Here is a 21,008-nt window from a genome sequence, read left to right as displayed (position 1 = left end):
AGGGGGGAGGTTGACTTCAGGTCTCCCCACTGGAAGCCCGAGGTAGAAGGGGGGAGGTTGACCTCAGGTCTCCCCTCTGGCCCCGAGGTAGGAGGGGGGGAGGTTGACCTCAGGTCTCCCCTCTGGAATCCCGAGGTAGGAGGGGGGAGGTTGACCTCAGGTCTCCCCTCTGGAAGCCCGAGGTAGGAGAGGAGGGGGTAGGTTGACCTCAGGTCTCCCCTCTGGAATCCCCAGGTAGGAGGGGGGGAGGTTGAACTCAGGTCTCCCCTCTGGAATCCCGAGGTAGGAGGGGGGAGGTTGACCTCAGGTCTCCCCTCTGGAAGCCCGAGGTAGGGAGAGGGGGGTTGGTTGACCGCAGGTCTCCCCTCTGGAAGCCCGAGGTAGGAGAAGAGGGGGTAGGTTGACCTCAGGTCTCCCCTCTCGAATCCCGAGGTAGGAGGGGGGAGGTTGACCTCAGGTCTCCCCTCTGGATCCCGAGGTAGGAGGGGGAGGTTGACCTCAGGTCTCCCCTCTGGAAACCCGAGGTAGAAGGGGGGAGGTTGACCTCAGGTCTCCCCTCTGGAAGCCCGAGGTAGGGAGAGGGGGGTAGGTTGACCTCAGGTCTCCCCTCTGGAAGCCCGAGGTAGGAAGAGGGGGGAGGTTGACCTCAAGTCTCCCCTCTGGAAGCCCGAGGTAGGAGGAGGGGGGAGGTTGACCTCAGGTCTCCCCACTGGAAGCCCGAGGTAGGAGGAGGGGGGAGGTTGACCTCAGGTCTCCCCTCTGGAATCCCGAGGTAGGAGGAGGGGGGGAGGTTGACCTCAGGTCTCCCCTCTGGAAGCCCGAGGTAGGAGGGGAGGGGAATCTATCAAACAGAGCACCTCTAACTTTGTACAGTACTAATGCAAATAGTAAAATCAGACACACTACGAAATGCAAACAAATAAACCACAATTCATTTATAATACTGTGAATATATAGTTTCACAGACATATTGTTGCATTTTTTTTCTGGTTTGTGTGAAATGGTTCAGAATAATATAAAACCAGTCTGCACACCACCAGGTGAACTGGTTTAGTCTGGACTCTTGGTTGACAGTGTTGGGGGATGGGTAATGTAGTCTGGACTCTTGGTTGACAGTGTTGGGGGATGGGTAATGTAGTCTGGACTCTTGGTTGACAGTGTTGGGGGATGGGTAATGTAGTCTGGACTCTTGGTTGACAGTGTTGGGGGATGGGTAATGTAGTCTGGACTCTTGGTTGACAGTGTTGGGGGATGGGTAATGTAGTCTGGACTCTTGGTTGACAGTGTTGGGGGATGGGTAATGTAGTCTGGACTCTTGGTTGACAGTGTTGGGGGATGGGTAATGTAGTCTGGACTCTTGGTTGACAGTGTTGGGGGATGGGTAATGTAGTCTGGACTCTTGGTTGACAGTGTTGGGTGATGGGTAATGTAGTCTGGACTCTTGGTTGACAGTGTTGGGGGATGGGTAATGTAGTCTGGACTCTTGGTTGACAGTGTTGGGGGATGGGTAATGTAGTCTGGACTCTTGGTTGACAGTGTTGGGTGATGGGTAATGTATTGGTGCTCGAGTGCTAAATCAACACAAATGGATCAGAAAAGGTCTACGCCATCAGGTTAGGAGATGGAGGAAAGAAGAAGAGGAGAAACGGGTAAAAGATAAAGGTATGCAGCGATGTCATCTCTTTATGAGTATAACATGATGTCATCTCTTTATGAGTATAATATGATGTCATCTCTTTATGAGTATAATATGATGTCATCTCTTTATGAGTATAACATGATGTCATCTCTTTATGAATATAACATGATGTCATCTCTTTATGAGTATAACATTATGTCATCTCTTTATGAGTATAACATTATGTCATCTCTTTATGAGTATAATATGATGTCATCTCTTTATGAGTATAATATTATGTCATCTCTTTATGAGTATAACATGATGTCATCTCTTTATGAGTATAACATGATGTCATCTCTTTATGAGTATAACATTATGTCATCTCTTTATGAGTATAATATGTCATCTCTTTATGAGTATAATATGATGTCATCTCTTTATGAGTATAATATGATGTCATCTCTTTATGAGTATAATATGATGTCATCTCTTTATGAGTATAACATTATGTCATCTCTTTATGAGTATAATATGATGTCATCTCTTTATGAGTATAATATTATGTCATCTCTTTATGAGTATAATATGATGTCATCTCTTTATGAGTATAATATGATGTCATCTCTTTATGAGTATAACATTATGTCATCTCTTTATGAGTATAACATTATGTCATCTCTTTATGAGTATAATACTATGTAATCTCTTTATGAGTATAACATTATGTCATCTCTTTATGAGTATAACATTATGTCATCTCTTTATGAATATAATATGATGTCATCTCTTTATGAGTATAATATTATGTCATCTCTTTATGAGTATAATATTATGTAATCTCTTTCTGAGTATAATATGTCATCTCTTTATGAGTGTAACATTATGTCATCTCTTTATGAGTATAACATTATGCATGTAATGAAATAGCCCAGTGTAACTCTTATGTCTGTTAGCATATGTTGCTTGCTATGCTATTACACATAGGGTGACAATATTCCGTTTTCTGTCCAACTAGCTTACATAACATAGGATATAATTTCATACAGTTTCATCATGATAATGTGTGTAGCCTGCAGCAAAACAATTACAACCTAACGTTTACATTATTGATTTGGTTCTTTCATTGAGGTGACATCGTAAAGGTTCTCTGTGATTGGATTGACTAGGTCCTGAGCTCAGGAAGGGGAATTTACAATGCTGTAGGCGAACTTAAAAGACATCTATATTATGCTGATATTTTGAATATTTAGTGATATATTGAGTGTTTTGGGGTGTCTTACGCCTAGAATTAGCCAAGGAGGTTGTATGGTTCATTTGGTTCCTATTCTGACAGTTTGATAAATTGTGCATAATGACATCTATCTTGAATTGAAAACCTTTACGACATTCGTGATGTGTAGTCCACTTGTGTAGCCAGCAGGACTGACTTTGTGTTAGCTAGCCAACGTTTAATTACTTCTGCGTTATGAACTAGACACGGACACGAATGATCCATTGGTAGTTTGTTGTAACCAAGTATTGGTGCTAACCGTGTGTTATTGGATGCTAACCGTGTGTTATTGGATGCTAACCGTGTGTTATTGGACGTGTGTTATTGGATGCTAACCGTGTGTTATTGGATGCTAACCGTGTGTTATTGGATGCTAACCGTGTGTTATTGGATGCTAACCGTGTGTTATTGGTGCTAACCGTGTGTTATTGGATGCTAACCGTGTGTTATTGGATGCTAACCGTGTGTTATTGGTGCTAACCGTGTGTTATTGGTGCTAACCGTGTGTTATTGGATGCTAACCGTGTGTTATTGGATGCTAACCGTGTGTTATTGGATGCTAACCGTGTGTTATTGGATGCTAACCGTGTGTTATTGGATGCTAACCGTGTGTTATTGGATGCTAACCGTGTGTTATTGGTGCTAACCGTGTGTTATTGGATGCTAACCGTGTGTTATTGGATGCTAACCGTGTGTTATTGGATGCTAACCGTGTGTTATTGGATGCTAACCGTGTGTTATTGGATGCTAACCGTGTGTTATTGTGCTAACCGTGTGTTATTGGATGCTAACCGTGTGTTATTGGATGCTAACCGTGTGTTATTGGATGCTAACCGTGTGTTATTGGATGCTAACCGTGTGTTATTGGTGCTAACCGTGTGTTATTGGATGCTAACCGTGTGTTATTGGATGCTAAACGTGTGTTATTGGATGCTAACCGTGTGTTATTGGATGCTAACCGTGTGTTATTGGTGCTAACCGTGTGTTATTGGATGCTAACCGTGTGTTATTGGATGCTAGCATGCTAGTTAGCTACGGCGTCATAGGACACGGTGCACTGGGTGGGTTTCATGGAAGAATACTGTACTAAGTTATCTAGCTGAATAAACTAAGTTTGAGCCTATTCCTGGAAACATTGAACCACTGTAGTTTACATCAATTAGAATTTCTAAAGTGGAAGTTGGAAAAGTTATATTTGAGTGTTTCAGTGAAAGGTTAGTGAGGGAGGCCCTGCTCTCTCGCTTCCCCAGTTGTTTAGTTAATTTTCATGCCAATCTCCTTTGCATTAGCGTAGCCTCTCCTGTAGCCTGTCAACTATGTGTCTGTCTATCCCTGTTCTCTCCTCTCTGCACAGGCCATACAAACGCTTCACACCGCGTGGCCGCTGCCACTCTAACCTGGTGGTCCCAGCGCGCACGACCCACGTGAAGTTCCAGGTCTCCGGCAGCCTCTGGAACTGCCGATCTGCGGCCAACAAGGCAGAGTTCATCTCAGCCTATGCTACCCTCCAGTCCTCGACTTCTTGGCGCTGACGGAAACATGGATTACCACAGATAACATTGCTACTCCTACTGCTCTCTCCTCGTCTGCCCACGTGTTCTCGCATACCCCTAGAGCATCGAGCCAGCGGGGTGGTGGCACTGGAATCCTCATCTCTCCCAAGTGGACATTCTCTCTTTCTCCCCTGACCCATCTGTCTATCTCCTCCTTTGAATTCCATGCTGTCACAGTCACTAGCCCATTCAAGCTTAACATCGTTACCATTTATCGCCCTCCAGGTTCCCTTGGAGAGTTCATTAATGAGCTTGACGCCTTGATAAGTTCCTTTGCTGAGGATGGCTCACCTCTCACAGTTCTGGGTGACTTTAACCTCCCTACGTCTACCTTTGACTCATTTCTCTCTGCCTCCTTCTTTCCACTCCTCTCCTCTTTCGACCTCACCCTCTCACCGTCCCCACGTACTCACAAGGCAGGCAATACGCTTGACCTCATCTTCACTAGATGCTGTTCTTCTACTAATCTCACTGCAACTCCCCTCCAAGTCTCCGATCACTACCTTGTATCCTTTTCCCTCTCGCTCTCCTCCAACACTACTCACTCTGCCCCTACTCAGATGGTATTGCGCCGTCGCAACCTTCGCTCTCTCTCTCCTGCTACTCTCTCCTCTTCCATCCTATCATCTCTTCCCTCTGCTCAATCCTTCTCCAACCAATCTCCTGATTCTGCCTCCTCAAACCTCCTCTCCTCCCTTTCTGCATCCTTTGACTCTCTATGTCCCCTATCCTCCCGGCCGGCTCGGTCCTCCCCTCCTGCTCCGTGGCTTGACGACTCATTGCGAGCTCACAGAACAGGGCTCCGGGCAGCCGAGCGGAAATGTAGGAAAACTAGCCTCCCTTCGGACCTGGCATCCTTTCACTCCCTCCTCTCTACATTTTCCTCTTCTGTTTCTGCTGCTAAAGCCACTTTTTACCACTCTAAATTCCAAGCATCTGCCTCTAACCCTAGGAAGCTCTTTGCCACCTTCTCCTCCCTCCTGAATCCTCCTCCCCCCCTCCTCCCTCTCTGCGGATGACTTCGTCAACCATTTTGTAAAGAAGGTTGACGACATCCGATCCTCGTTTGTTAAGTCAAACGACACCGCTGGTCCTGCTCACATTGCCCTACCCTGTGCTTTGACCTCTTTCTCCCCTCTCTCTCCAGATGAAATCTTCCGACTTGTGACGGCCGGCCGCCCAACAACCTGCCCGCTTGACCCTATCCCCTCCTCTCTTCTCCAGACCATTTCCGGAGACCTTCTCCCTTACCTCACCTCGCTCATCAACTCATCCTTGACCGCTGGCTACGTCCCTTCCGTCTTCAAGAAAGCGAGAGTTGCACCCCTTCTGAAAAAACCTACACTCGATCCCTCCGATTTCAACAACTACAGACCAGTATCCCTTCTTTCTTTTCTCTCCAAAACTCTTGGACGTGCCGTCCTTGGCCAGCTCTCCTGCTATCTCTCTCAGAATTACCTTCTTGATCCAAATCACTCAGGTTTCAAGACTGGTCATTCAACTGAGACTGCTCTTCTCTGTGTCACGGAGGCTCTCCGCACTGCTAAAGCTAACTCTCTCTCCTCTGCTCTCATCCTTCTAGACCTATCTGCTGCCTTTGATACTGTGAACCATCAGATCCTCCTCTCCACCCTCTCCGAGTTGGGCATCTCTGGCGCGGCTCACTCTTGGATTGTGTCCTACCTGACAGGTCGCTCCTACCAGCTGGCGTGGCGAGAATCTGACTCCGCACCACGTGCTCTCACCACTGGTGTCCCCCAGGGCTCAGTTCTAGGCCCTCTCCTATTCTCGCTATACACCAAGTCACTTGGCTCTGTCATATCCTCACATGGTCTCTCCTATCATTGCTACGCAGACAACACACAATTAATCTTCTCCTTTCCCCCTTCTGATAACCAGGTGGTGAATCGCATCTCTGCATGTCTGGCAGACATATCAGTGTGGATGACGGATCACCACCTCAAGCTGAACCTCGTCAAAACAGAGCTGCTCTTCCTCCTGGGGAAGGACCGCCCGTTCCATGATCTCGCCATCACGGTTGACAACTCCATTGTGTCCTCCTCCCAGAGTGCTAAGAGCCTTGGCGTGACCCTGGACAACACCCTGTCGTTCTCCGCTAACATCAAGGCGGTGACCCGATCCTGTAGGTTCATGCTCTACAACATTCGCAGAGTACGACCCTGCCTTACACAGGAAGCGGCGCAGGTCCTAATCCAGGCACTTGTCATCTCCCGTCTGGATTACTGCAACTCGCTGTTGGCGGGGCTCCCTGCCTGTGCCATTAAATCCCTACAACTCATTCAGAACGCCGCAGCCCGTCTGGTGTTCAACCTTCACAAGTTCTCTCAAGTCACCCCGCTCCTCCGCTCTCTCCACTGGCTTCCAGTTGAAGCTCGCATCTGCTACAAGACCATGGTGCTTGCCTACGGAGCTGTGAGGGGAACAGCACCTCCGTACCTTCAGGGTCTGATCAGTCCCTACACCCAAACAAGGGCACTGCGTTCATCCACCTCTGGCCTGCTCGCCTCCCTACCTCTGAGGAAGCAGAGTTCCCGCTCATCCCAGTCAAAACTGTTCGCTGCTCTGGCACCCCAATGGTGGAACAAGCTCCCTCACGATGCCAGGACTGCGGAGTCAATCACCACCTTCCGGAGACACCTGAAACCCCACCTCTTTAAGGAATACCTGGGATAGGATAAAGTAATCCTTGTAACCCCCCCCCCCAAAAAAATATATAGATGTACTATTGTAAAGTGGTTGTTCCACTGGATATCATAAGGTGAATGCACCAATTTGTAAGTCGCTCTGGATAAGAGCGTCTGCTAAATGACGTAAATGTAAAATGTAAATGTAATTGTGCAACAAATGCATTTAGGGTGTAAGACTCATAAACTGTATTTCAATGCACATTCAGGGGCACTTCTGAAATATTATGGAGCACCCTCTGGCACTGGCCAGGATGAGGAGCCATCTACCCCTCAGCCACACTGGCCAGGATGAGGAGCCATCTACCCCTCAGCCCCACTGGCCAGGATGAGGAGCCATCTATCCCTCAGCCCCACTGGCCAGGATGAGGAGCCATCTCTCCCTCAGCCCCACTGGCCAGGATGAGGAGCCATCTACCCCCCTCAGCCACACTGGCCAGGATGAGGAGCCATCTATCCCTCAGCCACACTGGCCAGGATGAGGAGCCATCTACCCCTCAGCCCCACTGGCCAGGATGAGGAGCCATCTACCCCCTCAGCCCCACTGGCCAGGATGAGGAGCCATCTACCCCCTCAGCCCCACTGGCCAGGATGAGGAGCCATCTATCCCTCAGCCCCACTGGCCAGGATGAGGAGCCATCTATCCCCTCAGCCACACTGGCCAGGATGAGGAGCCATCTACCCCCTCAGCCCCACTGGCCAGGATGAGGAGCCATCTACCCCCTCAGCCCCACTGGCCAGGATGAGGAGCCATCTACCCCCTCAGCCACACTGGCCGGGATGAGGAACCATCTACCCCTCAGCCACACTGGCCGGGATGAGGAGCCATCTACCCCTCAGCCACACTGGCCAGGATGAGGAGCCATCTACCCCTCAGCCACACTGGCCGGGATGAGGAGCCATCTACCCCCTCAGCCACACTGGCCAGAATGAGGAGCCATCCACCCCTCAGCCACACTGGCCAGGATGAGGAGCCATCTACCCCTCAGCCCCACTAGCCAGGATGAGGAGCCATCTACCCCTCAGCCACACTGGCCAGGATGAGGAGCCATCTACCCCTCAGCCCCACTAGCCAGGATGAGGAGCCATCTACCCCCTCAGCCACACTGGCCAGGATGAGGAGCCATCTACCCCTCAGCCACACTGGCCAGGATGAGGAGCCATCTACCCCTCAGCCACACTGGCCAGGATGAGGAGCCATCTACCCCCTCAGCCCCACTAGCCAGGATGAGGAGCCATCTACCCCCTCAGCCCCACTGGCCAGGATGAGGAGCCATCTACCCCCTCAGCCACACTGGCCAGGATGAGGAGCCATCTACCCCCTCAGCCACACTGGCCGGGATGAGGAGCCATCTACCCCCTCAGCCACACTGGCCAGGATGAGGAGCCATCTACCCCTCAGCCCCACTAGCCAGGATGAGGAGCCATCTACCCCCTCAGCCACACTGGCCAGGATGAGGAGCCATCTACCCCTCAGCCCCACTAGCCAGGATGAGGAGCCATCTACCCCCTCAGCCACACTGGCCAGGATGAGGAGCCATCTACCCCCTCAGCCACACTGGCCAGGATGAGGAGCCATCTACCCCCTCAGCCACACTGGCCAGGATGAGGAGCCATCTTCCCCCCTCAGCCACACTGGCCAGGATGAGGAGCCATCTACCCCTCAGCCACACTGGCCAGGATGAGGAGCCATCTACCCCTCAGCCCCACTAGCCAGGATGAGGAGCCATCTACCCCCTCAGCCACACTGGCCAGGATGAGGAGCCATCTACCCCCTCAGCCACACTGGCCAGGATGAGGAGCCATCTACCCCTCAGCCCCACTAGCCAGGATGAGGAGCCATCTACCCCTCAGCCACACTGGCCAGGATGAGGAGCCATCTCTCCCCTCAGCCACACTGGCCAGGATGAGGAGCCATCTCTCCCCTCAGCCACACTGGCCAGGATGAGGAGCCATCTACCCCCTCAGCCACACTGGCCAGGATGAGGAGCCATCTACCCCTCAGCCACACTGGCCAGGATGAGGAGCCATCTACCCCTCAGCCACACTGGCCAGGATAAGGAGCCATCTACCCCCTCAGCCCCACTGGCCAGGATGAGGAGCCATCTACCCCCTCAGCCACACTGGCCAGGATGAGGAGCCATCTACCCCCTCAGCCACACTGGCCAGGATGAGGAGCCATCTACCCCCTCAGCCCCACTGGCCAGGATGAGGAGCCATCTACCCTCAGCCACACTGGCCGGGATGAGGAGCCATCTATCCCCTCAGCCCCACTGGCCAGGATGAGGAGCCATCTACCCCCTCAGCCCCACTGGCCAGGATGAGGAGCCATCTACCCCTCAGCCCCACTGGCCAGGATGAGGAGCCATCTACCCCTCAGCCCCACTAGCCAGGATGAGGAGCCATCTACCCCTCAGCCACACTGGCCAGGATGAGGAGCCATCTACCCCTCAGCCCCACTAGCCAGGATGAGGAGCCATCTCTCCCCTCAGCCCCACTGGCCAGGATGAGGAGCCATCTACCCCCTCAGCCCCACTGGCCAGGATGAGGAGCCATCTACCCCCTCAGCCCCACTGGCCAGGATGAGGAGCCATCTATCCCATCAGCCCCACTGGCCAGGATGAGGAGCCATCTACCCCTCAGCCCCACTGGCCAGGATGAGGAGCCATCAACCCCCTCAGCCCCACTGGCCAGGATGAGGAGCCATCAACCCCCTCAGCCCCACTGGCCAGGATGAGGAGCCATCTACCCCTCAGCCACACTGGCCAGGATGAGGAGCCATCTACCCCTCAGCCACACTGGCCAGGATGAGGAGCCATCTACCCCTCAGCCCCACTGGCCAGGATGAGGAGCCATCTACCCCTCAGCCCCACTAGCCAGGATGAGGAGCCATCTCTCCCCTCAGCCCCACTGGCCAGGATCAGGAGCCATCTACCCCCTCAGCCCCACTGGCCAGGATGAGGAGCCATCTATCCCTCAGCCCCACTGGCCAGGATGAGGAGCCATCTATCCCTCAGCCCCACTGGCCAGGATGAGGAGCCATCTATCCCTCAGCCCCACTGGCCAGGATGAGGAGCCATCTACCCCTCAGCCCCACTGGCCAGGATGAGGAGCCATCTATCCCTCAGCCCCACTGGCCAGGATGAGGAGCCATCTATCCCTCAGCCCCACTGGCCAGGATGAGGAGCCATCTACCCCTCAGCCCCACTGGCCAGGATGAGGAGCCATCTATCCCTCAGCCCCACTAGCCAGGATGAGGAGCCATCTATCCCTCAGCCCCACTGGCGTCTCCACAAATGCTGTAAACCTTCCAAAGTCTCTCCAATGAGGAGCTGACAGAACAATGTGAGGCCCTTAGTATGACACTATAAAGACCACTCAGACCTGGATGGCAGAGAGCACAGGAACTGAAGGACTTGACATCGAAGACCATGACCCTGCTTGAGCTGCTGATATTTATACACGAAAGGGAGCTCTCAGAATGTGTCTTACTCTCCCAGTGATCGTAGCTGAAGCAGAGAGGAGCTTTTCAAATCCTACCTGAGGTCCACCATGTCACAGGCACGCCTTAGTGGCCTTGCTGTCATCAGTATTAACCATGCAATTGCTGAGCAGATTTCTTATGATGATGTAATTGATGACTTTGCATCAAGGAAGGCAAGAAAGGTCGGGGTTTAGATGGCAGTTGTGCGATTTAGTTTGTATGTTTCTTGTTTGAAGACCAATAGTGTAATAATCAGGTTCTCTTCTCCTACTGCTCTCTCCTCGTCTGACTACGTGTTCTCGCATACCCCTAGAGCATCGAGCCAGCGTAGGGTAATATTAGCAATAGGGTAATGGTGTAATAATCAGGTTCTCTTCTTTATACGTTTATATTTGTGTATTTGTGTGTTTTTGTTAGCAATAGGGTAATGGTGTAATAATCAGGTTCTCTTCTTTATACGTTTATATTTGTGTATTTGTGTGTTTTTGTTAGCAATAGGGTAATGGTGTAATAATCAGGTTCTCTTCTTTATAAGTTTATATTTGTGTATTTGTGTGTTTTTGTTAGCAATAGGGTAATGGTGTAATAATCAGGTTCTCTTCTTTATACGTTTATATTTGTGTATTTGTGTGTTTTTGTTAGCAATAGGGTAATAGTGTAATAATCAGGTTCTCTTCTTTATACGTTTATATTTGTGTATTTGTGTGTTTTTGTTAGCAATAGGGTAATGGTGTAATAATCAGGTTCTCTTCTTTATACGTTTATATTTGTGTATTTGTGTGTTTTTGTTAGCAATAGGGTAATGGTGTAATAATCAGGTTCTCTTCTTTATACGTTTATATTTGTGTATTTGTGTGTTTTTGTTAGCAATAGGGTAATGGTGTAATAATCAGGTTCTCTTCTTTATACGTTTATATTTGTGTATTTGTGTGTTTTTGTTAGCAATAGGGTAATGGTGTAATAATCAGGTTCTCTTCTTTATACGTTTATATTTGTGTATTTGTGTGTTTTTGTTAGCAATAGGGTAATGGTGTAATAATCAGGTTCTCTTCTTTATACGTTTATATTTGTGTATTTGTGTGTTTTTGTTAGCAATAGGGTAATAGTGTAATAATCAGGTTCTCTTCTTTATACGTTTATATTTGTGTATTTGTGTGTTTTTGTTAGCAATAGGGTAATGGTGTAATAATCAGGTTCTCTTCTTTATACGTTTATATTTGTGTATTTGTGTGTTTTTGTTAGCAATAGGGTAATGGTGTAATAATCAGGTTCTCTTCTTTATACGTTTATATTTGTGTATTTGTGTGTTTTTGTTAGCAATAGGGTAATGGTGTAATAATCAGGTTCTCTTCTTTATACGTTTATATTTGTGTATTTGTGTGTTTTTGTTAGCAATAGGGTAATGGTGTAATAATCAGGTTCTCTTCGTTATACGTTTATATTTGTGTATTTGTGTGTTTTTGTTAGCAATAGGGTAATGGTGTAATAATCAGGTTCTCTTCTTTATACGTTTATATTTGTGTATTTGTGTGTTTTTGTTAGCAATAGGGTAATGGTGTAATAGTCAGGTTCTCTTCTTTATACGTTTATATTTGTGTATTTGTGTGTTTTTGTTAGCAATAGGGTAATGGTGTAATAATCAGGTTCTCTTCTTTATACGTTTATATTTGTGTATTTGTGTATTTTTGTTAGCAATAGGGTAATGGTGTAATAATTCTCTTCTTATTTAAACAATTTGTTTCTATTTGTCTTTGTTACTGTTTGATATTTATGAGTTTTATTTTTGTATATATTGTTATATTTATGTACATTTAAATGTCATGATTATTTATTTGTGTTGTTTCCAAATGTCTGAATAAAAATGACAGTTAGTGAAGAATGGTGATTTATTTGGGGGGGGCTGAAGTGGGGCTTCACCCAGGGAGCCATACGAGTTAGAACCACCACTGCTGTCATGCAGTCACAGACGCCAGCATGAGACAGATGCAAAGTAGTGATCTCTATACATCTCTATGGGGTGTATAATGGAATAGATACAACGATCTCTATACATCTCTATGGGATGTATAATGAACAGATATAATGTTGTGATCTCTATACATCTCTATGGGGTGTATAATGGAATAGATATAATGTTGTGATCTCTATACATCTCTATGGGGTGTGTTTACCTCAATGAGGAAGTCCCCAGTGCGTAGCCCCGCCCTCCAGGCCACGCCCTCCAAGTCAACAGACTCCAGGTACTGCAGCGCCGGGAACGCTGGGGTAGGGGCAAACTCCTCTATAGGGGTCTCCGCTAAACACACACACACACACACACACACACACACACACACACACACACACACACACACACACACACACACACACACACACACACACACACAATGTATTTGTCTTACATTTAAGTCATGTTCAATTGATTTAATATCATTATCTATACATTCTCCTAACCCTAGATACATTCTCCTAACCCCAGATACATTCTCCTAACCCTAGATACATTCTCCTAACCCCAGATACATTCTCCTAACCCCAGATACATTCTCCTAACCCTAGATACATTCTCCTAACCCTAGATACATTCTCCTAACCCTAGATACATTCTCCTAACCCTAGATACATTCTCCTAACCCCAGATACATTCTCCTAACCCTAGATACATTCTCCTAACCCCAGATACATTCTCCTAACCCTAGATACATTCTCCTAACCCTAGATATATTCTCCTAACCCTAGATACATTCTCCTAACCCTAACCCTAGATACATTCTCCTAACCCTAGATACATTCTCCTAACCCTAACCCTAGATACATTCTCCTAACCCTAGATACATTCTCCTAACCCTAACCCTAGATACATTCTCCTAACCCTAGATACATTCTCCTAACCCTAGATACATTCTCCTAACCCTAGATACATTCTCCTAACCCTAGATACATTCTCCTAACCCTAGATACATTCTCCTAACCCCAGATACATTCTCCTAACCCTAGATACATTCTCCTAACCCTAGATATATTCTCCTAACCCTAGATACATTCTCCTAACCCTAACCCTAGATACATTCTCCTAACCCTAGATACATTCTCCTAACCCTAACCCTAGATACATTCTCCTAACCCTAGATACATTCTCCTAACCCTAACCCTAGATACATTCTCCTAACCCTAGATATATTCTCCTAACCCTAGATACATTCTCCTAACCCTAGATACATTCTCCTAACCCTAGATACATTCTCCTAACCCTAGATACATTCTCCTAACCCCAGATACATTCTCCTAACCCTAACCCTAGATACATTCTCCTAACCCTAACCCTAGATACATTCTCCTAACCCTAGATACATTCTCCTAACCCTAACCCTAGATACATTCTCCTAACCCTAACCCTAGATACATTCTCCTAACCCTAGATACATTCTCCTAACCCTAGATACATTCTCCTAACCCTAGATACATTCTCCTAACCCTAGATACATTCTCCTAACCCTAACCCTAGATACATTCTCCTAACCCTAGATACATTCTCCTAACCCTAACCCTAGATACATTCTCCTAACCCTAGATACATTCTCCTAACCCTAGATACATTCTCCTAACCCTAACCCTAGATACATTCTCCTAACCCTAGATACATTCTCCTAACCCTAGATACATTCTCCTAACCCTAGATACATTCTCCTAACCCTAACCCTAGATACATTCTCCTAACCCTAGATACATTCTCCTAACCCTAACCCTAGATACATTCTCCTAACCCTAGATACATTCTCCTAACCCTAGATACATTCTCCTACATTCTCCTAACCCTAGATACATTATCCTAACCCTAGATACATTCTCCTAACCCTAGATACATTCTCCTAACCCCAGATACATTCTCCTAACCCTAGATACATTCTCCTAACCCTAGATACATTCTCCTAACCCTAACCCTAGATACATTCTCCTAACCCCAGATACATTCTCCTAACCCTAGGTACATTCTCCTAACCCTAGATACATTCTCCTAACCCTAACCCTAGATACATTCTCCTAACCCTAGATACATTCTCCTAACCCTAGATACATTCTCCTAACCCTAGATACATTCTCCTAACCCTAGATACATTCTCCTAACCCTAGATACATTCTCCTAACCCTAGATACATTCTCCTAACCCTAGATACATTCTCCTAACCCTAGATACATTCTCCTAACCCCAGATACATTCTCCTAACCCTAGATACATTCTCCTAACCCTAGATACATTCTCCTAACCCTAGATACATTCTCCTAACCCTAGATACATTCTCCTAACCCTAGATACATTCTCCTAACCCTAGATACATTCTCCTAACCCTAACCCTAGATACATTCTCCTAACCCTAGATACATTCTCCTAACCAACCCTAGATACATTCTCCTAACCCTAGATACATTCTCCTAACCCCAGATACATTCTCCTAACCCTAGATACATTCTCCTAACCCTAGATACATTCTCCTAACCCTAACCCTAGATACATTCTCCTAACCCTAGATACATTCTCCTAACCCTAGATACATTCTCCTAACCCTAACCCTAGATACATTCTCCTAACCCTAGATACATTCTCCTAACCCTAGATACATTCTCCTAACCCTAGATACATTCTCCTAACCCTAGATACATTCTCCTAACCCTAGATACATTCTCCTAACCCTAGATACATTCTCCTAACCCTAGATACATTCTCCTAACCCTAGATACATTCTCCTAACCCTAGATACATTCTCCTAACCCTAGATACATTCTCCTAACCCTAGATACATTCTCCTAACCCTAACCCTAGATACATTCTCCTAACCCTAGATACATTCTCCTAACCCTAACCCTAGATACATTCTCCTAACCCTAGATACATTCTCCTAACCCTAGATACATTCTCCTAACCCTAACCCTAGATACATTCTCCTAACCCTAGATACATTCTCCTAACCCTAGATACATTCTCCTAACCCTAGATACATTCTCCTAACCCTAGATACATTCTCCTAACCCCAGATACATTCTCCTAACCCTAGATACATTCTCCTAACCCTAGATACATTCTCCTAACCCTAGATACATTCTCCTAACCCTAGATACATTCTCCTAACCCTAGATACATTCTCCTAACCCTAGATACATTCTCCTAACCCTAGATACATTCTCCTAACCCTAGATACATTCTCCTAACCCTAGATACATTCTCCTAACCCTAGATACATTCTCCTAACCCTAGATACATTCTCCTAACCCTAGATACATTCTCCTAACCCTAGATACATTCTCCTAACCCCCTAGATACATTCTCCTAACCCTAGATACATTCTCCTAACCCTAGATACATTCTCCTAACCCTAGATACATTCTCCTAACCCTAGATACATTCTCCTAACCCTAGATACATTCTCCTAACCCTAGATACATTCTCCTAACCCTAGATACATTCTCCTAACCCTAGATACATTCTCCTAACCCTAGATACATTCTCCTAACCAACCCTAGATACATTCTCCTAACCCTAGATACATTCTCCTAACCCTAGATACATTCTCCTAACCCTAGATACATTCTCCTAACCCTAGATACATTCTCCTAACCCTAGATACATTCTCCTAACCCTAGATACATTCTCCTAACCCCAGATACATTCTCCTAACCCTAGATACATTCTCCTAACCCTAGATACATTCTCCTAACCCTAGATACATTCTCCTAACCCTAACCCTAGATACATTCTCCTAACCCTAGATACATTCTCCTAACCCCAGATACATTCTCCTAACCCTAGATACATTCTCCTAACCCTAGATACATTCTCCTAACCCTAGATACATTCTCCTAACCCTAGATACATTCTCCTAACCCTAGATACATTCTCCTAACCCTAGATACATTCTCCTAACCCTAGATACATTCTCCTACCTAACCCTAGATACATTCTCCTAACCCTAGATACATTCTCCTAACCCCCTAGATACATTCTCCTAACCCTAGATACATTCTCCTAACCCTAGATACATTCTCCTAACCCTAGATACATTCTCCTAACCCTAACCCTAGATACATTCTCCTAACCCTAGATACATTCTCCTAACCCTAGATACATTCTCCTAACCCTAGATACATTCTCCTAACCCTAGATACATTCTCCTAACCCTAGATACATTCTCTACCCTAACCCTAGATACATTCTCCTAACCCTAGATACATTCTCCTAACCCTAACCCTAGATACATTCTCCTAACCCTAGATACATTCTCCTAACCCTAGATACATTCTCCTAACCCTAGATACATTCTCCTAACCCTAACCCTAGATACATTCTCCTAACCCTAGATACATTCTCCTAACCCTAGATACATTCTCCTAACCCTAGATACATTCTCCTAACCCTAGATACATTCTCCTAACCCTAGATACATTCTCCTAACCCTAGATACATTCTCCTAACCCTAGATACATTCTCCTAACCCTAACCCTAGATACATTCTCCTAACCCCAGATACATTCTCCTAACCCTAGATACATTCTCCTAACCCTAGATACATTCTCCTAACCCTAGATACATTCTCCTAACCCTAGATACATTCTCCTAACCCTACCCTAGATACATTCTCCTAACCCCTAGATACATTCTCCTAACCCTAGATACATTCTCCTAACCCTAGATACATTCTCCTAACCCTAGATACATTCTCCTAACCCTAGATACATTCTCCTAACCCTAGATACATTCTCCTAACCCTAACCCTAGATACATTCTCCTAACCCCAGATACATTCTCCTAACCCTAGATACATTCTCCTAACCCTAGATACATTCTCCTAACCTAACCCTAGATACATTCTCCTAACCCTAGATACATTCTCCTAACCCTAACCCTAGATACATTCTCCTAACCCTAGATACATTCTCCTAACCCTAGATACATTCTCCTAACCCTAGATACATTCTCCTACCCAACCCTAGATACATTCTCCTAACCCTAGATACATTCTCCTAACCCTAACCCTAGATACATTCTCCTAACCCTAGATACATTCTCCTAACCCTAGATACATTCTCCTAACCCTAGATACATTCTCCTAACCCTAGATACATTCTCCTAACCCTAGATACATTCTCCTAACCCTAGATACATTCTCCTAACCCTAACCCTAGATACATTCTCCTAACCCCAGATACATTCTCCTAACCCTAGATACATTCTCCTAACCCTAGATACATTCTCCTAACCTAACCCTAGATACATTCTCCTAACCCTAGATACATTCTCCTAACCCTAGATACATTCTCCTAACCCTAGATACATTCTCCTAACCCTAGATACATTCTCCTAACCCTAGATACATTCTCCTAACCCTAGATACATTCTCCTAACCCTAGATACATTCTCCTAACCTAACCCTAGATACATTCTCCTAACCCTAGATACATTCTCCTAACCCTAGATACATTCTCCTAACCCTAGATACATTCTCCCCTAACCCTAGATACATTCTCCTAACCCTAGATACATTCTCCTAACCCTAACCCTAGATACATTCTCCTAACCCTAGATACATTCTCCTAACCCTAGATACATTCTCCTAACCCTAGATACATTCTCCTAACCCTAACCCTAGATACATTCTCCTAACCCTAGATACATTCTCCTAACCCTAACCCTAGATACATTCTCCTAACCCTAGATACATTCTCCTAACCCTAGATACATTCTCCTAACCCTAGATACATTCTCCTAACCCCAGATACATTCTCCTAACCCTAGATACATTCTCCTAACCCTAGATACATTCTCCTAACCCTAACCCTAGATACATTCTCCTAACCCCAGATACATTCTCCTAACCCTAGATACATTCTCCTAACCCTAGATACATTCTCCTAACCCATAGATACATTCTCCTAACCCTAGATACATTCTCCTAACCCTAGATACATTCTCCTAACCCTAGATACATTCTCCTAACCCTAGATACATTCTCCTAACCCTAGATACATTCTCCTAACCCCAGATACATTCTCCTAACCCTAGATACATTCTCCTAACCCTAACCCTAGATACATTCTCCTAACCCCAGATACATTCTCCTAACCCTAGATACATTCTCCTAACCCTAGATACATTCTCCTAACCCTAGATACATTCTCCTAACCCTAGATACATTCTCCTAACCCTAACCCTAGATACATTCTCCTAACCCTAACCCTAGATACATTCTCCTAACCCCAGATACATTCTCCTAACCCTAGATACATTCTCCTAACCCTAGATACATTCTCCTAACCCTAACCCTAGATACATTCTCCTAACCCTAGATACATTCTCCTAACCCTAACCCTAGATACATTCTCCTAACCCTAGATACATTCTCCTAACCCTAGATACATTCTCCTAACCCTAGATACATTCTCCTAACCCTAGATACATTCTCCTAACCCTAGATACATTCTCCTAACCCTAACCCTAGATACATTCTCCTAACCCTAGATACATTCTCCTAACCCTAGATACATTCTCCTACCTAACCCTAGATACATTCTCCTAACCCTAGATACATTCTCCTAACCCTAGATACATTCTCCTAACCCTAGATACATTCTCCTAACCCTAACCCTAGATACATTCTCCTAACCCTAGATACATTCTCCTAACCCTAGATACATTCTCCTAACCCTAGATACATTCTCCTAACCCCAGATACATTCTCCTAACCCTAGATACATTCTCCTAACCCTAGATACATTCTCCTAACCCTAACCCTAGATACATTCTCCTAACCCCAGATACATTCTCCTAACCCTAGATACATTCTCCTAACCCTAGATACATTCTCCTAACCCTAACCCTAGATACATTCTCCTAACCCTAGATACATTCTCCTAACCCTAGATACATTCTCCTAACCCTAGATACATTCTCCTAACCCTAGATACATTCTCCTAACCCTAGATACATTCTCCTAACCCTAGATACATTCTCCTAACCCTAGATACATTCTCCTAACCCTAACCCTAGATACATTCTCCTAACCCTAGATACATTCTCCTAACCCTAGATACATTCTCCTAACCCTAGATACATTCTCCTAACCCTAGATACATTCTCCTAACCCTAGATACATTCTCCTAACCCTAGATACATTCTCCTAACCCTAGATACATTCTCCTAACCCTAGATACATTCTCCTAACCCTAGATACATTCTCCTAACCCTAGATACATTCTCCTAACCCTAGATACATTCTCCTAACCCCTAGATACATTCTCCTAACCCTAGATACATTCTCCTAACCCTAGATACATTCTCCTAACCCTAGATACATTCTCCTAACCCTAGATACATTCTCCTAACCCTAGATACATTCTCCTAACCCAACCCTAGATACATTCTCCTAACCCTAGATACATTCTCCTAACCCTAGATACATTCTCCTAACCCCAGATACATTCTCCTAACCCTAGATACATTCTCCTAACCCTAGATACATTCTCCTAACCCTAACCCTAGATACATTCTCCTAACCCCAGATACATTCTCCTAACCCTAGATACATTCTCCTAACCCTAGATACATTCTCCTAACCCTAACCCTAGATACATTCTCCTAACCCTAGATACATTCTCCTAACCCTAGATACATTCTCCTAACCCTAGATACATTCTCCTAACCCTAGATACATTCTCCTAACCCTAGATACATTCTCCTAACCCTAGATACATTCTCCTAACCCTAGATACATTCTCCTAACCCTAACCCTAGATACATTCTCCTAACCCTAGATACATTCTCCTAACCCTAGATACATTCTCCTAACCCTAGATACATTCTCCTAACCCTAGATACATTCTCCTAACCCTAGATACATTCTCCTAACCCTAACCCTAGATACATTCTCCTAACCTAACCCTAGATACATTCTCCTAACCCTAGATACATTCTCCTAACCCTAGATACATTCTCCTAACCCTAGATACATTCTCCTAACCCTAGATACATTCTCCTAACCCTAGATACATTCTCCTAACCCTAGATACATTCTCCTAACCCCAGATACATTCTCCTAACCCTAGATACATTCTCCTAACCCTAGATACATTCTCCTAACCCTCTAACCCTAGATACATTCTCCTAACCCTAGATACATTCTCCTAACCCTAGATACATTCTCCTAACCCTAGATACATTCTCCTAACCCTAGATACATTCTCCTAACCCTAGATACATTCTCCTAACCCTAGATACATTCTCCTAACCCTAGATACATTCTCCTAACCCTAGATACATTCTCCTAACCCTAGATACATTCTCCTAACCCTAGATACATTCTCCTAACCCTAGATACATTCTCCTAAC

The 21,008-nt window shown here is 45.7% G+C and overlaps 1 protein-coding gene across 1 annotated transcript in view; it reads right to left on the bottom strand.

Annotated features, from left to right (window-relative positions):
* LOC123732152 (SH3 and multiple ankyrin repeat domains protein 3-like) overlaps window positions 1-21,008 on the bottom strand; it is a 112,044-nt gene that overhangs the window by 46,487 nt on the left and 44,549 nt on the right. Inside the window, 1 exon segment of the mRNA XM_045711500.1 lies at window positions 12,805-12,929. Coding sequence (XP_045567456.1) covers window positions 12,805-12,929 — 125 coding nt within the window.

The sequence above is a fragment of the Salmo salar genome, unplaced genomic scaffold (assembly GCF_905237065.1).
Source record: "Salmo salar unplaced genomic scaffold, Ssal_v3.1, whole genome shotgun sequence".
NCBI classification, from domain to species: Eukaryota; Metazoa; Chordata; class Actinopteri; order Salmoniformes; family Salmonidae; genus Salmo; species Salmo salar.
This window is presented reverse-complemented; position numbering and strand designations above follow the sequence as displayed.